The sequence below is a fragment of the Protopterus annectens genome, chromosome 4.part0 (assembly GCF_019279795.1).
Source record: "Protopterus annectens isolate FY-2018-M chromosome 4.part0, PAN1.0, whole genome shotgun sequence".
Taxonomy (NCBI): domain Eukaryota; kingdom Metazoa; phylum Chordata; order Ceratodontiformes; family Protopteridae; genus Protopterus; species Protopterus annectens.
The window spans coordinates 527,644,860-527,669,815 of NC_056733.1; the positions used below are offsets into that span (position 1 = coordinate 527,644,860).

At 40.5% G+C, this 24,956-nt stretch overlaps 1 protein-coding gene across 1 annotated transcript in view; it reads right to left on the reverse strand.

The window, feature by feature from the left end:
* Positions 1–584: 584 nt before the first annotated feature.
* NIPSNAP1 (nipsnap homolog 1) overlaps positions 585–24,956 on the reverse strand; it is an 810,051-nt gene continuing 785,679 nt past the window's right edge. The window contains exons 9-10 of the mRNA XM_044068455.1: positions 13,939–14,022; positions 585–1,513 (exon numbers count right to left, since the gene is read on the reverse strand). Coding sequence (XP_043924390.1) covers positions 1,449–1,513; positions 13,939–14,022 — 149 coding nt within the window. The 3' untranslated portion in view covers positions 585–1,448. The remainder of the gene's footprint in view (positions 1,514–13,938; positions 14,023–24,956) is intronic.

A 24,956-nucleotide genomic window follows, 5' to 3' on the forward strand; every position in this document is an offset into this window, starting at 1 on the left:
GAGGAAAGTCAAGGATGTAAGCCAACCTGCTTCTGGACAACATGGGGCAGCAACACATGAACTTGAAAAACAGAAGCAACTTCTTTAATGAAGTTAACAAATCCAGACATGTAGACCACTGACAGGAAAAAAAAACTGATTGTAGTTTAAGTAGTTAGAGGGTCCACAATAGTACATTTCAGATGCAAGCTCCATCCACCAATTCCAGTTGTAAGTCAGTGCAATGACAGATTCTGTAACATGAACTGCAGTTATTTTCCAAGCCAGGATGGACCAGTCCCTGGAAATATTCCCTTCATTTACAATACTGCTATAATATTAAAAGCAGTTACATATATTTAAAAAATTTCCTTACTGTTTCACTACAGATAATTACTTTTTTTAACTCCCTGAGAAAATTTTAGCAATCACAGTTTCAAAAGTTAATGCAAAATTCCTGTATTTGCTGTTTGTAATCTCTGGATCATCTCTAGTCAGTTTCAGTGTTCAAACACAGTATCTATAATACCAGTATGATGCAAAGGCTACAAGTGTGTGTGTGTGTGTGTGTGTGTGTGTGTGTGTGTGTGTGTGTGTGTGTGTGCACCAGTGTGTGACAGTGAGTGAGTGCAGCTGCACACACTTGACAACATACACTTCATTCCACAACTGTAGTGTCAGTATGTTAACATTGTTTACAAATGTGCAAACATGTATGTTTAAACAGTGTATATAAATAAGCACTGTGTTAAAATACTAAGAACAAATGTAGCTTTAGCATTTGTGCATGTGTATGACTGCAGATCAAAAATCTGTATTTGTCTTTCAGTATCTGCAGCAGCAGCAGTAGTAGTGCTTGTGGCACACATATGTTGGACTGATATGTCATGATGCCAGTCAACCTGATGCCTAAACTATGTGGGCCATATGTCAGATGTTAGAGTGACAAAACCTGTATAGACAATTCATGTGTAACTTACCTGAGAACATCTGACTATGACAAGTCCATACACCACATTATGGACTTCAGTATAAACATGTGAAACACCTCTACATGCTGTTCGTGTGATATGGCTGTGCATTTGTGATTTTATCTCTATGTATAAAGACATGTATTTAGTGTGAAATATACATGCACCAGTGTTTGCAGTATGCATTTGTTCACTGTACTTTTAAGGTGTCTTAACTGCTGACCAAAAAAATCTGCTGCAGGTACTGACTTCTTATCAATACCCTGCGAGGAGATGGGTTCCATTTTTTTCTATTTTTCCTTTATCAGTTGCAGGATCTGGATTTTTGTATTGATTTTTCTGTACACCAAAATTCAGACATCAAAGTGACACGCACAGGATTTGAACATCACATCAGAATTATGTTACATATCAAATACAGATTACTGGTGGAATTAAGTGGAATGCATAGAGCACGTAGACTGTTCTTAAACGTTTCCTCAATGCATTTTTGTTGGATCACTGCAGAGGAGAGATCCGTGTTGGGATCATGATTCGGGATTCCATGCTACGGACTAAAGGAACTGTAAGAAGAAGAAAGAACTGGCTGTAAGTGAAGCTTGGCTGTAAGTGAAGCCATTAATTAAACAACAGTAGTCAGATCACAAGTGCACCATCACAGGACATCTGCTTTACCTGGAACAAGACATACGTCATTACTTTGCTCCTTGCTGTGTAACACCCCGTCTGTCCATGTTGTCAGATATGATGTTCCTCAAGGCTGTGTCCTTTGTCTCTAACAATTACGCTTTTCATGGCTAAACCCTCTCTGTCCCTTACATTTAGGTTCAAGGTGTCTATACCCACTCTGTCCGCATTCATTATATTATTTATGGTTACATCATTTCTGTACCTTATAATCAATTTCTACATGGTTACATCCATTCTGCCCATATTAAACCAATTCCTCTTGTTAGCACACTTTTGGTGTTATACACTTACGTTCTTCATGGAAGTTTATGGAACTTCACCTCCTCTATCTCAATCAGGTTCCTCACAATTACAGTCATTCTTTGGCTGCAAGATCTGTACAGCAACTTTGACAGATACCAACGCTGTTGCTGTAAATTTCAGATAACCAATACTGTATTTTCAGTAAATGTAATGTTACAATATCTACTATCACATTCAGTTCCCGGACAACACCCCCCCCACATGTAAGACGTTTTGTCCTTACAAAAGCTACATTTGTTTTCTAATTTCTCCCCCCCAACAACACAGACACACATATGAAGGACTCTAATCAACAGCTCCACTACCTGCACCCAATTGGTCCATTTGCTCTACTGGGCCATAAGCCAGACGGCTTAGGCAACAAATACAAAGTCCACTTATTCCCACTTGGGAAGCCCAACTGGAGCACTTGTTCCTCCATTGGTTAGTATGGAGTGGGTTAGCTAGTTAGTCCTCTGGAGTGGGCTACCCTAGACTGCCTGTAGACTTGCAATGGCTGCTTGTTCAGGATAGGAAATGTATCTGTTCACACACACGCATGCCCCACATTCCCTGATTCATCAGGGGAGTCCCCATCAGATGCAGTGCGAGCTAATATAGGCACAACAGGTGGTGTTACATCCCTCCGGCACAAGGGATAGCAGAAGCCATTATCCTAGCAGCTTCCTTCCCCCTCAGGATGAGAGAGACATCAGCTGCTCAAGCTCATCTTCTCCCACCCTGTCCCTCAGATGCCTGTGCCACTAATCAAGCACAGGTTGTCTAGGCTGCAGTCTTGTTTTTTTTATTTCTGTTTTAACTCTTGCATTACTTACTGGAAATATTTGTATTGGGAGACAGGCTATCTATGATGACACTGTTGCAATATTAATTGGTGTGAAGCTCTGTAAAGTACATCAACTTATATTTGTATTCCACACTGTCTGTCAGAGTAACAGAAAATCAGAAAATCCATGCAAAAGCAGACTCTGATGAGTAAACAACATGCTCCACTCTTAAACCAGTAATGGTACTTTCAGCTATAACCCAAAAGTTAGTAAAGTGCATGAAAAGCTCTTGTTTGTTCTTTTCTTCTTTTTTTTATGGAAAGCACTACCCCATCAAAGTATTCACGACTATCTGTTCCTTCAGAAGGCCCAGTCATTTGTGCCAAACATACACAGATGCATGTGTATATGCATGCGAGTGTGGATATGTTTAAAAAGTGTCATGACATTTACTTGACGGATAGCAAATCTGTAAGTGTTTTTCATATGTTTTATCAAAAAATAAATAAATAAATAAAAATCAAGGTGGGGGGGGGGGGGGTTTCCAGCAGAGTGGAAATTCAGCTTATTGTCATAATACATTAGTGAATCTGGAGCTCATTATGGGGAGGGTTGAAGCCCTGAGCATGCCAGAATTCAGGGATACAGTATGCAATGTGAAGGATTAGTTCATAGAGGCAGGACTACAAAAAATGTTCTCTTGACTCAACAACATGCAGTTCCCTGGACATGTCTGAAAATAGGGGAGAGTAGATCACAAGCTCACCTACTATGGCACAGAATATGTAAATAGGGATCATTCCCTGCATATGAGCTGGTGCACAAGTCAGAGAGCACCACAGCTCAATTTGGATCCAGTAAGAGACAAGCCATTACTACTATGACATTCCAGGATACTCAGACAATAACAGTCAGCCACATTTGCAGAATTTACAACTCGTTGCTTTAAACTAAGGCAATTCCTATAAGCAAAGCACGGCTTTTCCCCTACTAATCTTTTAATTTTAGGCATTGTTCCTAGAATATTCCAATTCTTAAGTATTATATTCTTATCTCTAAAAACTTGTGTACAATTATATACAAAACTTTTCTCCCATTGGGCTACAGTAATATTGGCATATGTGTTGGCTATGGAAGTCACCATAGCCACACCAGTTCTTTGATGGTAGAGGAGATCATAAAACATAAACACATTGTTATTCAACACAATTTCAAATAACTCACAAATAGTTCCTATCTCTTTACTGTATATATCAGTGTTAGCACAAAGGAAACTACGTACAGCTTCTAGACCAAAGTCAATGGATATCACTGTAAACAAGGATTTAATATCCAGACACAAAAATATATTAATGTTCCTTGTATGTGTCATTCCAGTCATATAGTTGATGTAATATTTAGTATCTTGTATATAACTCTTCATATTTAATAAATATTACTTAAAACGGACAGTGAGTATATTGAAATAGGCTCAGTGACCCACCCACCACCCGAAACAATAGGTCTCATTGGTGGCTGCTCAAGGCTCTTGTGTATTTTAGGTAGTCCGTACAGGACTGGTGTTACTGGACAAGGAAGATTAAAATTCATTTTATGATTGAGGCTGTGCCATGTGATTTTACTGGAGCTATTTAAGCAATCATGAGATTGTATTTTTATCTGTTCACTGAGAAAGGGCTATGCCGGAAAGCTTTATGGTTTTGGAATAAATTCTGGATTTACTGTATTCGCTCTGCATGTCCGATACTTGGAGTTTTGGTTTTGTTGCTTTGAATTGTTTTTCTAGAGCGGTTAACCTTAGTGCTGGTCCTATTCTTTGTTTTGCTGTTTCCACAATTCCCATTTTTCCTATATGGTTTGCTCCTACCCTTTTCTAAAGATCTTAATTCCAGTTGTTTTATCTCTGTTACTATATTCACTATTTCTAGTATCACTATTTCTAGTATAGCTGGTTTAAATTTTGATTTCCATTTTCTAGTAACTGCTTTTTTGGCAGTCACCATAATTAGATACAACAAGGCTTTATCATGTCTAGGCAATTCCGATTCTGTATCATAGTTCAGAAAAAACACACTCCTGTCACACCAATCTACCCAGCCAACATTTCTGATGATGCATCTTGCAGGGAATCCTTAAAGTCAACCAATTCACCATCCTCTCAAAAAATATGCTCCCAATTACCTCCTTCTTCCCCATCATGCCTCTAACATTTGCTCTCTACATGAGGAAAAATTCTCTGGAGTCTACTTGGGGTACACAAATACCTATGCAAACATTTCTAAGCAGAAATCCTAATTCTAGACTTTCTTGCATATTTAGGAGATGTACATATATCATCCTATTATTTCTTTGTGAATTGCTTATCCAATCTCTCTTCCCAATTCTTTCTAACCTCCTTTGATTGATTCTTATAGTTATCATGCAATATTTTATATGCTCTACTAATTGTTCTTTTTTTAATGGTAGCATCTGCTCTAGATACAACTAAAAACTCTACCAGTGCTGATCTCCCATTTAGGACCCTCCCTATTTCCTTCTCTTTGCCTACAATCTGATATCAATCATTGACAGGGAAGGCAATCTCTAACCTGCAGTCCAAACAAATTCTTGGTGTCTTCCCACTCTATCATCTTTCCCTCTCTAGTTATTTGCTACCAATACCTTGGTTCTTTTGCCAGTTTTCTCAAATAAATTCCAGCCCATTCTTGCCGTTTGTCTATATCCCTAATTGCAGTCATCCCTATTGGCAGAATCTTCTTTCTCCATTCACATGTTGGCTTAGTCCTTAGGATACTTTCTGCTACTATATAGATATAGTACTCTCTATGATTACAGTAATTTTTTTTAAAGGCCTGAATCCAAAATCCCAGTCTCTCCTTGTTTCTTGAGCCACCCCCCACCATTTCATCATCATCCCTTTCCACTCTGAATTTAGGCTTCTAATTGTGTTATGTATAGGAGCCTTAACTGTGTAGCTCTGAAATACCCCTTCAAATCGTGTAATCCCAATCTGCCCTGTTCTACTGGAAGAATCAGCTTATCCCACTTGGCTCTTGCAGTCTTCTCCTCCCAGACAAAGTCCTTCAGTTCTTTATTAACTGCTATCCACAACTTCTCCTCTGGTTGATAAAAATATGCCTGACCTGTGTATAAGACTAATGGGACTAAAAACATTTTAATTGTTTGTATCTTACTATCCATATCCATATAACAAATCTTCCATTTTCTCAGTTTTTGTATTATCTTTTGTTTGGTCTCTTCCAACATATCCTGCCACACCAGAATCATTTTTAACCCATATTCCTAAATACTTAATTCTATCATGTCCCCATAAATATGGATATTGCTGAACCAATTCATATGTGGGTACATAATTTACCACTATTGGCTTTTAGCTTCATTAATTTTGTATCCCAAAAAGATCTGAAACAGTCTCAAAATGTTCCACAACACTTATGTCTCTTTCTAGTTTTGTCAGGTATAAAATAATATCATCTGCAAATACAGCCAGCTTTTATAGACTACCACACCAATTATATCCTTGAATTTCTGAGTCCCTTATTTTCTATGACAATGGTTCTAAATACAATGCTAATAACAAATGGGAAAGAGGACACCCCTGCCTGGTTTCTTTGTTCAAGCAGAAATTATCAGAGAGGACCCCACCCACTTTAATTTTCGCCTCCGAGCCCTCATATATCCTTCTAATCAACCTTATAAGTTTTTCAGGAAATGCAAATGCTTCCATTGTCCTGCTCAAAGTCCCAGCTTACTCTGTCAAATGCTTTCTCTGCATCAAGACCCACCAACGTGACTGCCACTTCTTTGAAAAAGGCTACCAATTAATGTGAAACAGAGCACCTCTATGACACTACTCAATAGGAACCTGGATAAGTGGACGAGGCACTGTAAATTCTTACCAGGGATAGCACCCACAACCCTTCTGGACATGGGTAGTCATCACTAAATGTAATCTTGGGTTTTGACTAGCATTTTCGAGGTATTACATTGGGATGAAACAGCTAAGGTTAAAATGAACTCCAGGTTGATAGCCTAATAATCTCCTACGGTCCTATGAACAACAATGGTATTTTCTTACATTCTGCTTCCCTCTGGATCATCAGTGTTCTGTTAATGTTGACAAATGTTTGTCACCCCTCCACAAAACACTGATCCACACCAATCAATTATGGTACTACTTTGCCATTCATTTAGCCATTATAGCCATGAACACTTTATAATCATGATTTAGTAATGAAATGAGCCTGTATGAAGCTAGATCTGATGTATCTTTACTCTATTTAGGTATTACAGCTACCACTGCTTTCTTGCAGGATGCTGGTACATCTCCTCCTCTTAAAATACTGTTAAACAAATCCTTCCAGATAATTACTACTTTTTCTCTCCTAGCTTCCAAACTTATGGAGGAATATAATCTCTTCCCGGGGACTTTCCTGTATATTGGTTATATAGCACAATTTTTATCTCATTTCCTCCTATCCTAACAGTCAGTAATTCAGGCTCATCAACATCTAACCTTGGCATATTTAATTATTCTATAAACATTTCCATCTTTTCTTGATTTCCATATTTCTCTGCTTTATACAGACTTTCATAGAATTTCTGAAATATTTCTAAAACCTCTACAGGATCCCTTGCTACCTTCCTTGTTATAGGCTCCCTAAGCTTGGCAACAGCCCTTTCTACTTTCTGTTGCCTGAGTTATTGTACTAAATGTTTTTGCGCTCTAGTGTTGTTATCAAAAAAAACAGTAGCATAACAGCAATCTTTCTAAACTCATCTATAGCACTGAGGTAATTCTTTATTTTCTGTTTAGCATTCTGCAATTGATCCTGTTCCTGTTCTGTGAGATTCCTCGCATTCTGCAATAATTTAACATTTGTCAGTACCTCTAAAAAATTCTTGTTACTTATTAACCATAGCTCCCTTTCTTAAGCTCCACCTTCATTTTTCCCACTCCCTAGCTATATTTTCAGAAGTAATTTCTATCATCTAGAACAGCTCCTGAATAATCTCCACTGCTCATTCTGTAAATTACTCTCTTTTCAACAAATGGGTGGGAAAGCCCAAGTATCTCATTTCATTCCATTACCCTGTGTTTTTATTTTAATTATTGGCGCATGATCTGAAATAGTTACTGGGTCCATATCAAGACCTTCAGTTAAATGTACATGTTCCTGTGAAATGTAAATTCTGTCTAGCCTAACCCAGTTTTTATAACTTGGGGAATAATGTGTAAATTCACTCCGAACTCCTATTACCGTTTTCACATCTTCCATGCCAAATATTTTCATAAATTTCTTCAAAAATCTATCGTCCTTTGTTATACTTTCCATTCTGGGCCCCCCAGACACATCTTCACTGCTGCAAATCAAATTCCAATCTCCACCTATAAGTAATATTCTTTGCTGAAAACGGATAACTTCTCCCAGAATTTTCTTAAGCTCCATTATAGCAGTTTTAGGTGGAATATAAATACATGCCAGTGTAATCATCCTCCCTTGCTAGTAGCCCCTTAGTACTACAAATCTGCCATTATCTTTTTTATTCGTTTCTATCAATTGGAGCTCCTCTTGCAATTAATGTAAGTACTCCTGTTTTCCTTTGTCCCTGACATTCTGCTAAATAACCATCCTTAAAACGTTTCTCTATCAAATTCACATGCTCATTTCTTTCCAAGCGTGTCTCTTGTAACATAGCTATTTGCACTCTACATTTTTAATATAGTTCACTATTCTTTATTTTTGCATTTATCTGTGAAGCCACTGACATTTTAAGACATTACAGAAAGCATCATTGTATTAAAAAGTTATAATTACCACCTTTTATCTATAACACGTTTTTGTTAAATGTCTAGTTCCAGCTTTTGTGTTACATGTATACAGTGTTTGGCAGGTTGAACTTTTATACAGTAACTGCTTTTACTTTGGCATATCCATTTGAGCCTATGTTAAATCTTACAAAACTTTTAGTTTTATTGAAAGCCCTCAAACAAAAATTCAAACAAACCCCCGATACCCGCCCTAAAACCTACTAATTTAATACTAACACACAAAACTACGTACATTTTAAAATACTGAAGTTTTACTCTCTTAATAGGAACAGATGTCCCAAACTGACAGCCACACTCAAAGGCTTGAATTAACCTAAAAGGAAGGTGGTAAGATGCATGGTGCAGCCTGTGCTTCTATTAAGTGCTAACTGATTTTGTCTTATTTTTATAGCTCCCTCAGCTGGGCTAACCCCTGAATGATTTCAGAGAGCACTATTTCTTAGCCAGTTTCTCTTTTCTTTTTTCCCCAGCCAATCACCAGTCTGTAACCAATTTCGTTTTGTCAGATTGTCTCCATGAAGACATAAGAACCAGACAGTCAATTTCTCAGTAACAGATTGTCTCTATGGAGACATGAGGACCAGACAGTCAATTTCTCTTTATCAGACTGTTTTCATTGAGACATGAGGGCCAGATACAGAACTGCTACTAAGGATACATCATTTGCTAGAAAGCCTCATAATACTTGTGATGTCTCCACTCTGGGCCAGTAATCAAGGAGACTGAATCCTCCCACTGACACTGCAGAGGGATGTTCACTTGGAATACAAACAGATAATTTCCAGATACAGACCTCTCTGTATCAAGCATAATTTCCCTTACAAGCACACAGGGAACACACTCAGCACAGGACCTGGGTTTCTCTCTCTGTCTCTCCCCAGGGTACCAATAAGGCTCCCTACTGGCACAGTCCCAGAGTTAAGTCCACAGCTGAGTACCAAGCCAAGTACTCCACCACTCTCTCTGTGAAACCAGTGCTTTGTGTTCCTTCAAGTATCTGACACACACACTGTTTAAGATTTAATTTTCTCACACACACACACACACACACACACACACACACACACACACACACACACACACACACACACCTGGGGAAGGCTGCCACAGACTGCCCACTCTATCAACTTTGCCCAGACTATAAGGTCGATTCACTGCCACCAGTTATTATAAGGCTCTTAAAAGGGTATCCAACTATACTGTGCAAAATTAATACTAATACACATGGTAGTTTGACCAATAGCAAGGCTTTCAGGAGTGGCTAGAGTTATCACCAAATAAGTGCATGCAAATACTCTCAAAACTTAAATATTTTCTAAAAGGACCAGCTACAATGAATATGTTGAATATTTAATAATACATAATAAAAGAACATGAACACATGAAATATATATTTATAGTAAACAACAGAGTTTCAAACCCAGGACATTTTAAAATAATAGATGAATAGATTCACACAGATGCAGAAAAACAGTACATAACTATTTTCACTATATTTTTCTGAGTAATGTAAAGAGTTACTATTCCCTGGTTCACTTACTAGAGCAAGACAAGATGAAGTAGGTGAGGGATCCTTCTACGCCAGATTCTAAGAAACAGACTGCTCAGTCAGCCTGAGAGACTTCTCAATATAATATCTATTTATTATTTCTGGGATAGCTTACAGAATGACATCACATCTGGTCATCTGACTCTCCCACACTACCACCAACACTAGAAGATGCCAGGATTTTAGCACCTATGTGTCACTATACACACAGACAAAGCTTTTCTCAGATCTGCTGCAGCTCCTGGAAGTCATAAAACAATTCAATTTCAAACCTCTACCCTTCCAGAGTAGCAACTGGCTCCCTACTAGAGACAATAAAGAAGGCTTCTCAATACTTGGTTTCCCAGACATTTTGTCTCTAGATACAGTCTTTATGGCCTAATTTAATTTCAACTATTTTTCAAAGCTAACTGGGACGGAGATTAATTTCTTCTCTTCCAATATTGTCTATTAAAACTTACATATTTAATTCAGTTACAATAATGCATGTACACTTCTTTGCTTTCCAGCATGGCACTTAACAAGCAACTTTACAAATACATTTTTAACACAAGCATCTGTACAAGTCAGTTTGACATTCAAATAACAGAATTCTTCACTAATTTCCAGCTAGCTGTGTTGGCATATGTTACACATCAACTGCTGTGTTTCTCCTGGCAGAGCTGGCAGTACCTCCTATCATCACAATATTCAATATTCTTTTTCATTTACTTGCTTTCTCTTAAAACTTGTTACTAAATCAATCTAAGGTCTTTAATCCAGTCATTCCTCCATACAAAAATGAGAACATTTTTCTTTTGTCAAGGTCTTTTAACCAGGTTTTTTTTCTTTTTTACATTGCAGTACCTACATTTCTTAAAACAAAACAAGAAGACAGACAGATGGGAGAAATAAATGAAAAAAAGAACAGCAGCATATATTTTCAGTCCCCATTACACTTAAAAAAATAACTGAAAATTTTTTACTTTATAGCATGCAAAGAAAACCATACACTACAAAAATAGTACTACTAAGAAAAATGTTTTCTTTACTTGCATTTAACTGCCCCCCCTTTCTTCTCATCCACAAAGCATTTTTCTGAACATTAATGACATGAAGTAAGGCATACACTTTATAGAGTCCCCCATAACTCCAACATATTCTGAAAAAAGTCCGATAATTCCAGATTTTCTTGTTCTGTCATACTTCACAAATATAATTATTGTATTGTAATCCCATATTAGGTTACTGGTTTTATTACTGTTCATGTCCATCTCCCAAATCCTGTCTCTGCTTCATTTTCAATGTAGTCTTGATTCTTCTAGTCAACTCTCGTGCTCCCTTCCTTCTTTCCAACATTTTCAGTTGAAACAGTGGAAAAGGTTTTTCACAGGCACAGTCTCTCTGTAGATTGTATTACCAGAACAACAAGAAGCAGAATCTCCTTCGGTTTTGAAGCTCACTTTTTGTTAAAAAAACTTCTGTATTTCATCCTTAGCATGTACTTCATCAAAAAATGATTTTGTCCCTCCATGGAAGAAAACCTTGAAGACAGCTGGGTACAGCAGTTTGAATCACAAATATGCATTTTGACATTCCCTGAATAGTGGAATGAATTTACTCCTCTTCTGCCTGATGTACAATGAGTAATCATTCTCTACAAACACTCTGCTGTCTCCCAGTTTTAGTATTTTGTCCTTCTACCACAGGTTTGTCAGAATGAACTCCTGCTGGTAGGATTGCATCTTTAGTATTAAAGGTCTAGGTTGCTTTCTCATAGCCAGGTTTGGGGCATACACATGATGTGCCCTTTCAACTAACAACTCCTGCTGTGGAATACAAGTCCAGTTGCTTATTTCTGCTTTCATATAATGAATGCAATCTATTCCTTCCAGCGCATCAGGTACAGCTGGTTTTACTTACATGCTCTGTCTTTCAATTCTATTAATTTCTGAAACATCTCTTCCTGAGCAGTTTCATATTCAGACAGCCTTTTCTTGATTTTACCCTCTGATTTTTGCAGCTTTACCACGTCATCTGAATATCTATTTAAAGCTTCCATTTTTTCCACCCTTTTATTGTTTGCGTTGATATACTCCATCAGTGTTTCTTTTATTTAAACTAGGTCTGTGTGCAGTTGTCTTATGTCTTCCTGTAGGTTACTAGAAGTCATGTCTGGAGGTTGCATTGCTTTTTGCTGAACAGCTGCAGAACTTTCCCCAGTCAGTGCTTCTTCACTTTTTGTAGCTGATTTTTTTTCAAGTGCTCTGTATTTCTTTTTTCCTGGTATCCACAGAGTACACTTACTAGCCAGTTACTGAAATTTACCCATAAACACAAAAGTCTACCGGCCTTCTTTTTTGATTTTCTGTTTTCACACTGGGAGAGCTAGAGTTAGGCTATTACTCAATGTGCAGCCATCTTGGAAGTCTTTATTTTTTACCTTATCCAAGTATGAGAAACCTTAGAGTAGCTATACAGGGAGGGTTCAAGAGCTTGCTCCCCACTCCTGCAAAAAAAATAATTGTTTTTTTGCAATCATTCTCAGTAGTGTCTGTTGTGATACAATAACCTCCAGATGATTTAGACATTTCAGTTTAGATCAACTGTATGTTGAATAATAATTGCATGTTGAATAAATAACAAAATATTAATCTTAGTGAATCAGTTTTCCATTTAACTACATACAGATTCATATTTAATGCAGTTAATTACTCTACTTTGCAGGAAATATAGTCAAAGGTCTTACAAGGGCTACAGAAATAGTGTGTATTCTCAACTTTTGTTAAAATGCTGTTATTAGACTTTCAAATAAAGCCATAAGACAATAAAGGCAAGGTCTTTCCTTTACAAATCAATGATCCTACTTATACAGTAAAACCCTTGTGTCATTATGAGAAAGCTCCTTTTCTAGCTCTCTCCTTCATTTTATATAGAAGACTACTCAGGAAGGTGGATCTAAAACTGTTTGGGCCTGATGTGACCCTCCCCGATTTCTGAATGGGTACTGTTACAGGTATACATCCATGTTAATATTTTGATTGACATGACTGACAGTGGTTCAGTTACATTTTCCTTAATTCTGCATAGAAAACCATCACATGCATTATCTATGTCCTCTGCTCCTACCTTAGCAGTGGATACAAGGCAGTACTGCTGGGCTCGTTTAGCACAGCTTAAACATGTAATATGATATGCAGTCTGAATACATTACCAAGCTCTAATGAATTTAACAATTATGTGCTTTTCTGTGAACAGTGTTCCTGTTACTGGCCACTTAACAATTTCAGCTGGTTTGACTGCTTCAGTTATTAAGCAGCCGACTGGCTCTGAACCTCTTTTCTTTAGCTGCTCAGGACTTGTGATGTCACTAATTAGCTCCTTTATGCCTGCCTTTCAAGGCGCACTTGACTGGTCAGTTTCTGCTTGCTTTCTCTTTGATGACCGACTCACAGGCACATTTGTCTGAACTCCTCTGTACATAGCTGCTTCCTTCTACTTCTAGCTCAGCATATTCACACAAATATTTTTATGGACAACCATTTGTTACATTATATATGAAAAAGTAAACACCCATGCAGTCTGCATTTGTGTGGACAGAAAATGACCGCCACAGCCCTCAAACTAAGCAGAACAATGAAAAATTCAGAATGGCATCTTATTTACACCCCTCCACAGGAAGACACTTATTCTCTAACTTTCTACAATTTTTACACTGCAGTTCTGCACAATACTTTTGTTCCAGTTCTGACCATGGCAAAACAGCCTAAAAATCAAGCTGTACAAGTACAAAATAACAGAAGACGTCTTCCAAGTCTAGACAAATTTCTCTCACAACATTCTCACCTGTATAATAGACATTTTCATCCCAGCCAGACTTCCTCCATGCTGCATTTCTAGTCTCTTCTCGGGACTGCAGATCAGTATACGCTAAAACATGTCAAAAGAAAAGTGAATCAATTTAAATTTTTCTAGCAGATGTGTTTTCATACCACCAGCAATTAACTCACACAATGCCACAATGATCACAGACAAAGTCACCAAAACATTAAACATACGGGTACTCACAGAAACATACCAATAACAAGACTACTGAATAATGTTCCAGCAGTCAGCAAGAATACAAATTAAAGACTGCAAATTAACATTAATTGTGAATCCATATAGGTTACGCATCTGAGTTCAAGAGTGCTTTCTTAAAATAAAATACACAGTTTCATACACAGGTTAAATAGGTAGATAAATGTATCTCATTAGTACAGAACCAGTCAGACAGAACTTTTCATTAAATAAATATCTTCACTCTAAAAAAAACTGTGATTAATTCCTATACTCTGCCCTCTGGTTTCTCATATTATTAAGACAATGCCTGAATGCTGTCCAAACTTCCTACAAGTAGTATAAACACCCTGAAAAAAATGCTTGGTATTGATTTAGAAACATATTTAGCTGTATATTTCTTTCACTGTTTTTAATCCTTGCATATTGATGTCTATGTTCTCTAAACTTACATGTAGTTTCCCCCCACAGAAGCAGGTACCCACATATGCTAAATATTAAGTATTATGACAAAAATATATAAATCCAATAACAAAATGTATGCAACTTTGTGACTACCATTTTTAAATATATACAGTTACACTTTTCACATAAACATCTCCCAAAAATCAAATTTTCTGGAAACATTTTATTAAATCATGGCTCAAATAAATTTAGTGTATTCCCCTCATGACAACACAGTATGCAAATCGAGCACTCTGTCCACAAAGTTTAATGGACACATCTCTATGGATGTGCTACAGTGCTCCCATTAAAGTCTAGGGATGCACTTCATGCTTTCTCTACCATGATGTCCTTACGGTTAAAGTTTACTTCTTTAAGTTCAGTGGTGAGACTGCAGGAAAAGTGCTACTTCCAAAAGTTTTTTCTTTGCAAAAGCAGCCACCAAACACTTCACCTATGCATGAAAATGCCGTTTGGCACTTCGAACACTATGTGATTCAGTGCAAAGGTACGAAAATATATATGACAAATACATTTTAAAAATATTATATGTGTGTGTGTGTGTGTGTGTGTGTGTGTGTGTGTGTGTGTGTGTGTGTGTGTGTATATATATATATATATATATATATATATATATAAAAAAAAATATATATATATATATATATATATATATATACATACATATACATACATACACACACATATACATGTATATATTTACCCACTACCCATTCAATTTGAACATGATATAAGGGCCATCAGACAGAATCTCTGTAATCTTTTCATTACTTATTAAAACAGGCCAAAATTTAGTATCGCTAAAAAATTTAGTGGACTAGTCAATGAAAAACTACATGTACACTTTGCTGAATCCTCATGTCATCACTGCATTATTTCCCAAAACTTCCATTCACAACATATTCATCAGCCTAAGTATAACCCTTAACTTCTTAGCTTTCAGAATCAGACCAGGGATCAACAAAAATCAGAGCACAGGGATCAGAATGACATCACTCAAAATTTGCTTATGCATTAATTCATAAAGGGGGAATGAGGGAATTAAATAATATTTATATACAATACCCATTCCAAGGTGTAGGGGTAAGCCCCCACACTGGGGGGGGGGGGGTTAAGCCAAGATTGCTACCTGCAAACAGCAAGTTTAAAGGAGAACAGCATAATTTGAGTATTTGCTCTTCTATATATTTTTTTTCTTTTCCCCCTGGAATATCTCCACTTGGCAATCCAAACCTTTATATTTCAATATAGATCCTTATGAATCCCCTGTAAAATTCCAATGTTTTACAGGAATATTTGGTTTACAGTAGTTATTAATTTTTGAAGTTATTTGTACAGCATTAATATTTAATAAGTCAGTAATTCTACCAGCTCTAGACAATGTTCAAGCCCTACAACATTTTCTTGGCATGGTTAATTACCTAGGCAACTTCATTCCAGATTTGAACCAACTTTCAGCACCGCTCAGAGAGTTAACACGTAAAGATGTATCCTAGTCATGGCTGGAACACCAGAGAGCATTTGATGTCCTGAAACAGAGAATTGCCAGTCCACCAACTCTCCGATACTATAATGTTCACAAACCAGTATCTCTTTCCTGTGATGCTTTGAAATTTGGTTTTGGTGGAGTCATTCTTCAACAAAGTCAACCTGTTGCCTATGCGTCAACTCTAACCCAAGTTGAAATGCAGTATGCTCAGACAGAGAAAGAAATCTTGGCAATTCTGTTTGCCTGTTCGAAGTTCCAGGATTACATTTATGGTTGACCTATCCAGATTGAAAGTGATCACCAACCCCAGGTCACTATTTTGAGAAAGCCTATGCATACAGCTCCAGCCAGATTACAACGTCTGATGTCAAAACTGCAGAAATATAACTTCAATCTTGTCTACATAAAAGGCAAACTTCTTTATCTTGCTGATACATTATCCAGATCACCCAGAAACACCACTGAACAGCATGAGAATGTGAAACTTGATTCTGAAGTAATGGAAGTGAGAAATTTGTTTTCTACATGTCTTGATAAGCTTAGGAATCATACAGCCACAGATCCAGTTTTTCAGAAGCTCAACTACTTTATCAGTCAAGGATGGCCGTCAAAGCAATCGAGTTTACCTGAAAAAGTGCAACCTTATTTTCCTTAGAGATGGGATTTTGTCTGCCTATGGTAACGTCATGAAAGGTCCAAAAGTAATTGTTCCAAAGTCCTTGCAACATGTGTATATTACTATCTTGCATTGTGGCCACCCAGGAACTGATTCTACCAAAAGAAGGGCAAGAGGACTAGTATTTTGGCCTTCTATGTCACAAGATACTTACTGAGAGAGTACTTTCATCGAGTTCTGTATGTAATAGTACAAAGCCACATCAACAGAAAGAACCACTTCAGCTAATCCAGGCTCCTGAACTACATTGGTTGACAGCAGCCACTGAAATCTTCAAATGAAATGGTCAACATTACTTGGTGTTAGTGGACTCTTACTCCAGTTGGTTCAAGATTGACCTACTTCCTAATCTAGCATCCAGTACTGTCATTGTTAAGATGAAGTGCCGTTTTGCAGTCCATGGTAGTCCACACAAAGTTATTTCTGACAATGGTACACAGTTTACTAGCCAGCAATAAAAAAGATTTGAAAAAGAGTGGGACTTTATCCATGTTATGAGTAGCCGTGAGTACCCACAGTCAAATGGTTTGGCAGAACGTGCAGTTCAAAGTGCGAAATAGTTACTAGAGAAGTTGAGACAAGATAATAGTGATGACTCTTGAATCTCGGAAATGTTCCTCGTGATAAACATCTTGGTGCACCTGCCCAGAGACTTCTGTCGGGACAAACCAGAACTATATTACCAGTCAGCAGTAGTTTATTGGTTCCAAGAGCCAAGAACAACAGATCAGTAAAAGCCCATCTGTTAAAGAAGCGCATAGCCCAGAAGTCTTATGATGACAAGTCCAGTAAACCACTCAATCCATTATGTGAAGGAGAGGCAGTGAGAATGCAAATGTGCAAAGGTTATGATCAGATTGGAGTTGTGAAGTGTATTTGCCCAGAGCCAAGATCGTACACTGTGGAATCAGAAGGAGTAGCATTTAGGTGTAATTGGAAAAATATGATGCCGGTGTCCAAGCCTGTACCGCAGCATTTAGCCTGTGAAAAAGACCATCTTAGAATGAGTTGTCCAGTGCTCCAGTTCCAGAGGACATTCCAGTAAATATCTCTGCTCCTGAGATGAATCCCAAAATTCCTGATACGAGTTGTTCACCAAAGACTGTCCCTGTTGCTAAACCCAATTCTGATTACTACATCACTAGATCAGGTCACATTTCCAGACTATGTTACAGATACACAGCAACTTGGACATGAACATTGTGTTAGTTTGTAATGTCTACATTATTGCATGTCTTATTCTAATGTTATTTCATTGACAGCAATCTACTTAAGAGGGGGACTGTAGATCAATATGTATATATTTCCAGTGGCTTGCACAAGTGTATAACTACTCAGCACGTGCAAGCCTGACTGCCATTCTGTAGTAAGCTGTTGAGATGTTAACATATGTCTGTGTAGTCTGTCAGTCAGTTTGCTTATATTTTGTACTGCTGCTCTCCATCCTGATGTGTTTCTATGTAATAAAGCATATAAACGAACTACCCCGTCTGTTCATCATCTACACCAAAGAGGGACAAGTGACATTTACTCTTATACCTATCTTACATTGCTTCTGTCACTAAGCATACTCTACATGTTTGCGTTTTGCATGCATTCATCTGTCTATTTATTTATTTACTCATAGGTTCATAGGTGTGTACTAGGCTAATGGCCCTGGAGCCTTTACAAGCCTAGCCCATAGGATTACCCTGGCATCGTGCCACCCGACCTTAGTTCCCAGTGCCTCATTCATTCATTCATTTATTCATTTGGTAACTGGGATAAGACGCTGACCCACATGGACAATTTTTCAGGCTCAGCCTGGGAGGAAAAAAGCTACAGAAATAACAATAACATTGCTGCAGTTATGGCACAAATCAATGATACATAATGAACTATTAGTAGTATAATATCTCACATCACTGGTTAGTCTTTGGCGTCTTTACAATATGCACATCAGTTAGCAAAACCGGAGTTGTAAAAGAAAGGCAGAGGTGGGGGGAGGAAGTTTGACAAGGATTAAGACTGAGAGGAGAGAGGAATGAGGTGGGGGTGGGGACTAAGTGGAGGAATATGATGGTGACAATACAATGGACATGATTAAAGGCATTTCAGAAATGGTGGAGGGGTACCATGTGAAAATGAAGTGAGTAGGTAGGTGGTGTTAGTTTGAAGAGGGTAGTACAGGGAGAGTATAATGTCTTAGAAAAGTATTATATATTGCTTCACTGAAAGGCATTTTCATGAACTTATTATGCCTTATGCTTGAATTCTTAGTGATTCATACATCTGGAGGGACAATGTGCAGAAGAAAGAAGTTATGCACTCACCATAACTTTCCATCGGAGTAGTTGTATTTCATTTGTCGTCAACCTGTGGGTTACGGATTCATATCGGATCCGAGCCAGCAGTTTCTACTGGCATCAGCTCCGAGCTCCAAACTACTCCCCTTACCCATAATACACCTCCGCTGCCTTCCATCCCCAGATCGAGTTTGCCGAACCTTATACCGATAACCCGTCCTGAAAAAAATTTATTTGTGACCTATACTGCAGCCCGAAGGCTGATCATGTGCCAAGGTCTGGGGGAAGGGGGGGGGGGACAGTTGAAGACAAATGAAGTACAACTACTCAGATGGAACGTTATGGTGAGTACATAACTTCTTTATCTGAAGTAGTTTACTTCATTTGGTCTTCAACCTGTGGGACAAAGTCCCCAGCTACTAAACACCTGGAAGGCCCTCATGGAAGGATATTACGGGGCACCACAAAACCCAAGTATGCTCTCTTTCTGGAAGTCAAATCCAACTTGCAATGAGAAATAAACGTATGAGATGAGGACCAAGTAGCTGTGGAGCAAATATCATCCAAAGACACTCTAGACTAAAAGGCCGCAGATGTAGCCATGGACCTAGTGGAATGAGCTCTCACCTGACCTGGAGGAGACATGCCTCTGTCCTTATAGACCTGCAGGATGCATGAAGAAATCCATCTAGCTATAGTGACCTTAGAGATAGGTTTCCCCAAAAAGGGTTCATAGAAGGATACAATTGATCAGATCTACAGAAATATTTTGTCCTGTGTAAACAGAATTGCAACTGTCTATGAACATCCAACATGTGGAGTTTGTATTCCATCATGTTAGTAAAATTAGGAAAAAACAAAAGCAAATTAATGGTTTGATTGATATTGACTGGTGACGCCACCTTAGAAAGAAATGATGGATTGATTCAAATGGAAAACCTATCTTTGTGAAAAATCATGTAAGGAATCTTGATGGACAAGACCTGTAATTCTGAGACCCTTTTTGCAGAGGTAATAGCCACCAGAAAAGCTGTTTTCCAAGATAATAATTTGAGATCTGCAGTTGCGGCAGGCTCGAAAGGCAGCACGACCAAAGATTGAAGAACCACAGTACGGACCCATGGAGGAACAGGATCTTTGACTGGGGGGGCGTTACAAAAAGATGCCCTTGATAAAGACTTTACACAGTCTGGAAGAGGCTAAGGAGGCAGAATTCTCATCCACACGAAAATGAGAGACAGCAGCCGACTGACGTTTGAAAGTAGAAGAACTAGCTCCGTGTTTAAAAAGATCAGCTAAAAAAAATCAAGAATGGTGGAAATAGGAGCTGTGAAAGGGTCTAATCTCATTTGAGAGGCCCAAAGGAAAAAACGTTTCCACATGCTGCGATAAACCTTCCTGGTCGAAGATTTATGAGCAGCCACCAGAATAGATATGAGGAGGATAGTCCGGGAGTCCTAGCAATTATGGGAACTGGAGCAGCCAAGTTATGAGCTTCAGGCTGTCCAGATTTGGATGAGGCACCCCAAAGGAAGGGAAACCATACCTGGCGAGGCCAGAATGGGGCAATGAGGATCAGTTTGCTCCCCAGTCGATGAGCTTTCTGTAGGACCCTCGTAATGAGAGGTACTGGCGGGTAAACATACAGAAGACCGGGAGGCCAAGCATGAACTAGAGTGCCTCTGGGGGACTCCCCCGGCAGGGGGTTCAGAGTGGAAAACTTGATGCACTTCACGCTGGAAGGAGTAACGAAGAGATCACAGCAAGGTTGACCCCACTCGCTGAAGATCTGTTCCGCTACTAACAAATTCAGAGACCACTCGTAAGGCATCAGAATGGTCTGACTTAGCCTGTCCGCTAAAATGTTGGACCATCCCAGAATGTGCATTGCAATGAGAAAGCGACCAGTGGAGATCGCCCATTCCCACACTCTCATGGCCTCGCAACAAAGGGGGGTACGATCTGGTCCCTCCCTGTTTATTGATATACCAGACCATTGACATGTTGTCTGACTGAATCGCAATCATTCCCAGAGGAAGAAAGGCATGAAGGGCCTGCAATGCTAGAAGGACCGCCCTCATATCTAGGACATTTATTTGCAAGCTGGTCTCTATGGGGACCACAGGCCTTGGACTGTCCTGCCTGAACAATGCCCCCCCCCACTTGAGTTGGGAGGCATCCGTGGTCACTGTGGTTTGGGCCGGGGTTGGAACAAAAGGTCGTCCCTACAAAATGTCCGGACAGTATATCCACCATATGAGGGACGACCGACAGACTCGACTAAGTTGGATAGGATAGGTCAATGGCAGTTCCAACAGGGACCATTGTACAGCTAAAGTCCACTGTAGAATTCTCATGTGTCACTGGGCACACAGGAGAAGAGTTATCGTCGCCGCCATCGAGCCTAAGGCACTCAACACCGATTCCACTGTTGGGAGATGAGAGTGATAGATCAGGGAAACATGCATCCTCAGGTTTTGAACTCTCTCAGAGGTCAGGAATATTTTGCATTATAGAGTATCTATCCTAGCACCAATATAATCTATCACCTGTGCCAGATATAGGAGAGATTTGGATGTGTTGATTGTGATCCCCAAACGCAAGGCAAGAGTCAGAAAATAATCCCTGGTTTGGGAGAGTAGATGCCTGGTGGGGGCAGTGAGGAGCCAATTGTCCAGGTACGGATAGACCTGAATCCCCTAAAGTCTCAGGTTAGTTGCTACCACCACCATCACTTTGGTAAACACCCTGGGGGCTGTGGTGAGACCAAAGGGTAGGGCTCGAAATTGGTAATAATTGACTCCTAGCCAAAAGTGGAGGAACCTCCTGGAGCTTCTGTGCATTTTTATGTGATAGTAAGCATCCCGGAGTTCTAACAAGCACATCCAGTCACTCTCTTGCAGGTACGGCATGATGGACTGTAATGTGACCATCCGGAACTTTCCTTTGGCAACTGACAGGTTCAGGGTAGAGAGGTCCAGAATGGGCCTTAAGTCCCCGTTTTCTTTGGCACCCAAAAGAACATGGAGTAGAAGCTGGATCCGGACTGATCTGGGGGGACGGTTTTGATGGCTCGTTTTCCTAGCAGCTTGGAAATTTCCTGTGCTGCTGCCACCCTTTGCGTGGGTGGTATGTCTGGGAGGTGTCTGGGAAATTTGGGGGAACTAATGAAGGGGATAGAGTGTCCTCTGGATAGGATTTGAAGCACCCAGCAGTCCGTTGTTATGGACTCCCATGCTCCTAAGTGCAAGGACAATCGTCCCCCAACTGCCTCTAGAATAGAGCAGCCGGGCAACCCCTCAGGGTTGCTGCATGGGTCTGTCTGAGAAAGGTTCTCGAGACCCAAAGTTCCTTGGACCCCCTGTGCCTCTGAGCTGGCGTCCATCCTGTCCCCCTCTGCCTCTGGGGTAAGAAGAGCCCTGAGTGTCCCAGGAATACTGTGACTTCTGGAACCACATCTTCCTTTGCCCCCTCTGGATCTGGGAAAAGGACCTTTGAGGGTTAGAGAAGTGGATTCCGATGGCGGACAGTGTCTTCCCATCCTTCTCACTCTGGACTAAAGTCTCCTTGACGGTCTTACCAAAGAGTGTAGAGCCGTCATAAGGGGCATTGGCAAAGGACGCCCTGATGGGTTAGGAAAACTGACATAACCTGAGCCAGGCGTTGCACCTCATGGACATGCCAGACCCAGTCGCCCTAGCCGCTCCTTTCGTAGCATGTGAGAGGAGTCACAAGGACGTGTTCGATACTGCTTTTAAAGTGACCATCCTCACGGAGAACGAAGCCTTGTCCTCCTGCAACATAGACCTGGGAGGAGACACCTCCAGTTCCTTTACCAGGTCGCATTGGAGTCTGGTGACATGGGCCAATTAGTTCAGCGTCCTAATCGAAAAGGTAGCTGAAGCATAGACCCGCTTCCCTAGGCGATTCATCATCCGTGACTCTCAGTCAGGAGGATGGACCAAGGAACTTTCCTGAGCAAGTTCATTCTTAGTGGCTGCTGCTACCACTATGGCATCTACGTGGGAGCTCTTATTCCAAGCTGGCCTGTCTAAGGGGGGGGGGCTTAGGATCTTATCAGGTCTTTTTGGGATAGATTCTATGGTGTCCGGTTCCTTCCATGCCCACGAGGTGACCAGATCCACTAAAGGATATGTGGGGAGGGGACACCCAAGAAGTAGATGGGCCCATGCCAAAAGTATCTAGGAACACAGACTCATCAGAAGGCTTGGGGGCTCCATCATCTAAGTCCGTGTCCTCGGTGAGGGATTCGGGGGAGTCCAAGTGCCTCCTCTTGCACGTATGCTTGCGAGGTACCTCTCTGGTGGGGCTCCCCAGGGGGAGCTCGCAAGTCACTTGTTCCTCAGGGGGAACCGTCTGGGGCTCTTTGAGCATGGGCTATCCCTTTGGTAAAATAATGGGGTTCGTAGACACAGCGAAGGGGGTCTGGGAGGAGCCCGAGTGGGGCGGTCAGGGGTCTCAATCTGATGAGAGAACCCTTTCTCCCACGTCGAACTCCGAAGGAGAGCGAACCTCCTGAGAAACCAATAAGGAGGCTGGTCTCCCCGGGTCTAACGTGACAATCGGAGCCGGGCCTGAGGTGGACAGAGCTCTGAGGAAGGGAACCTGGCCCAACAAACTCAGAGCCAATGAAAAAGGTTCCTTTCCCTCGGATCTGAAACCCAAGCTCCGGCTCCGCAAGTGGCTCAGATCTGAGCTGGTCGGATCTGAAACGATCCGGGCAGCTGTCGGCATCAAGGAAGCAGGTACCATCGGCGCTGACCCCCTGACCAAAGCCAACCTCGGATCAGAGTACTCCAAACCCGAAGAGGCTGGATGAGAGAAAGAGATATAGGTTGGAAAAAAGGAAGTGAGCTCCCCCCTCCTGAGGGAGGGGGGGTTGGCAAGACCCCCATCTGGATCTGTGTATGTATAAATCTCTTCATTTTATCCAGATCCATGTCTGACTACGACCGGGTGGACCACGATGAGGCCACGGACTCCGACCTGGCGGGTTGGGGCACCAAGGCCCGAGAAGCTGGAAGTGTCTCCTCTGGTTCTGGGGAGAACCACGGAGACTGGAGCCAAGGGGAGTCATGGATCCGTGGTGTCTTAGTGGGAGAAGCGAGGACCAGAGACCTCTTTCTCTTTTCCGTCATCTTCGACTCTCTCTCCCTCTCTCTACCTCCTTTCTGCTCCACTACCACAGGCTTTGATACAGGAGGTTGAGCCCCAGCCTGGGAGGGAGGAGAAGCCAGAGGAAGAGAGGAAGGAGAGGCAGCCACAGCAGCCACTGTGACCGAAGCCTGAGAGAAGGAAACAGAGTCTGAAGGAGGAAGAAGGCCTTTGAGGGCCAACTTGGCCTTTCTATCTTTAAGGGCATGAGGGTTGAAGCCCGCACATATGCTACAGTCCACATTCGAGTGGGCAATGCCCAAGTACAAGACAGAGTGTGGCCATCTGCTGGGGATAGGTTATGGCCACATTCTGTGCAACGCTTCAATACAAGCTTTTCAACCATACTATTTAGCAGAAAGAAAACCTTAATAAAACTGGCAGTTTCTTTCTAACCACACACACACACAAACACACACACACCCACTCACCACACTCGTACACAGAAAAAACACTGAGGAGGGAGGGGAGCTACCAACCTACACCACAGTACAAACTACTCTAACAAACCTAAAGTCAAAAAAGTACAGATGCTATCCAGTTCGACATCTACATTTATGGTAGGGTACAAAAACTGTACTATCCTTTCATGGATGCATCTGCAGTCTCCCTTGCAGTACAGCAGTGTGGCAAACCCTGCGGATCTATTTCTGTTACTTTTGGTTCTGTCCAGGTAGTAGCGTAAACTGTATGTGTACATCAAAGGTATGCAGCCAGT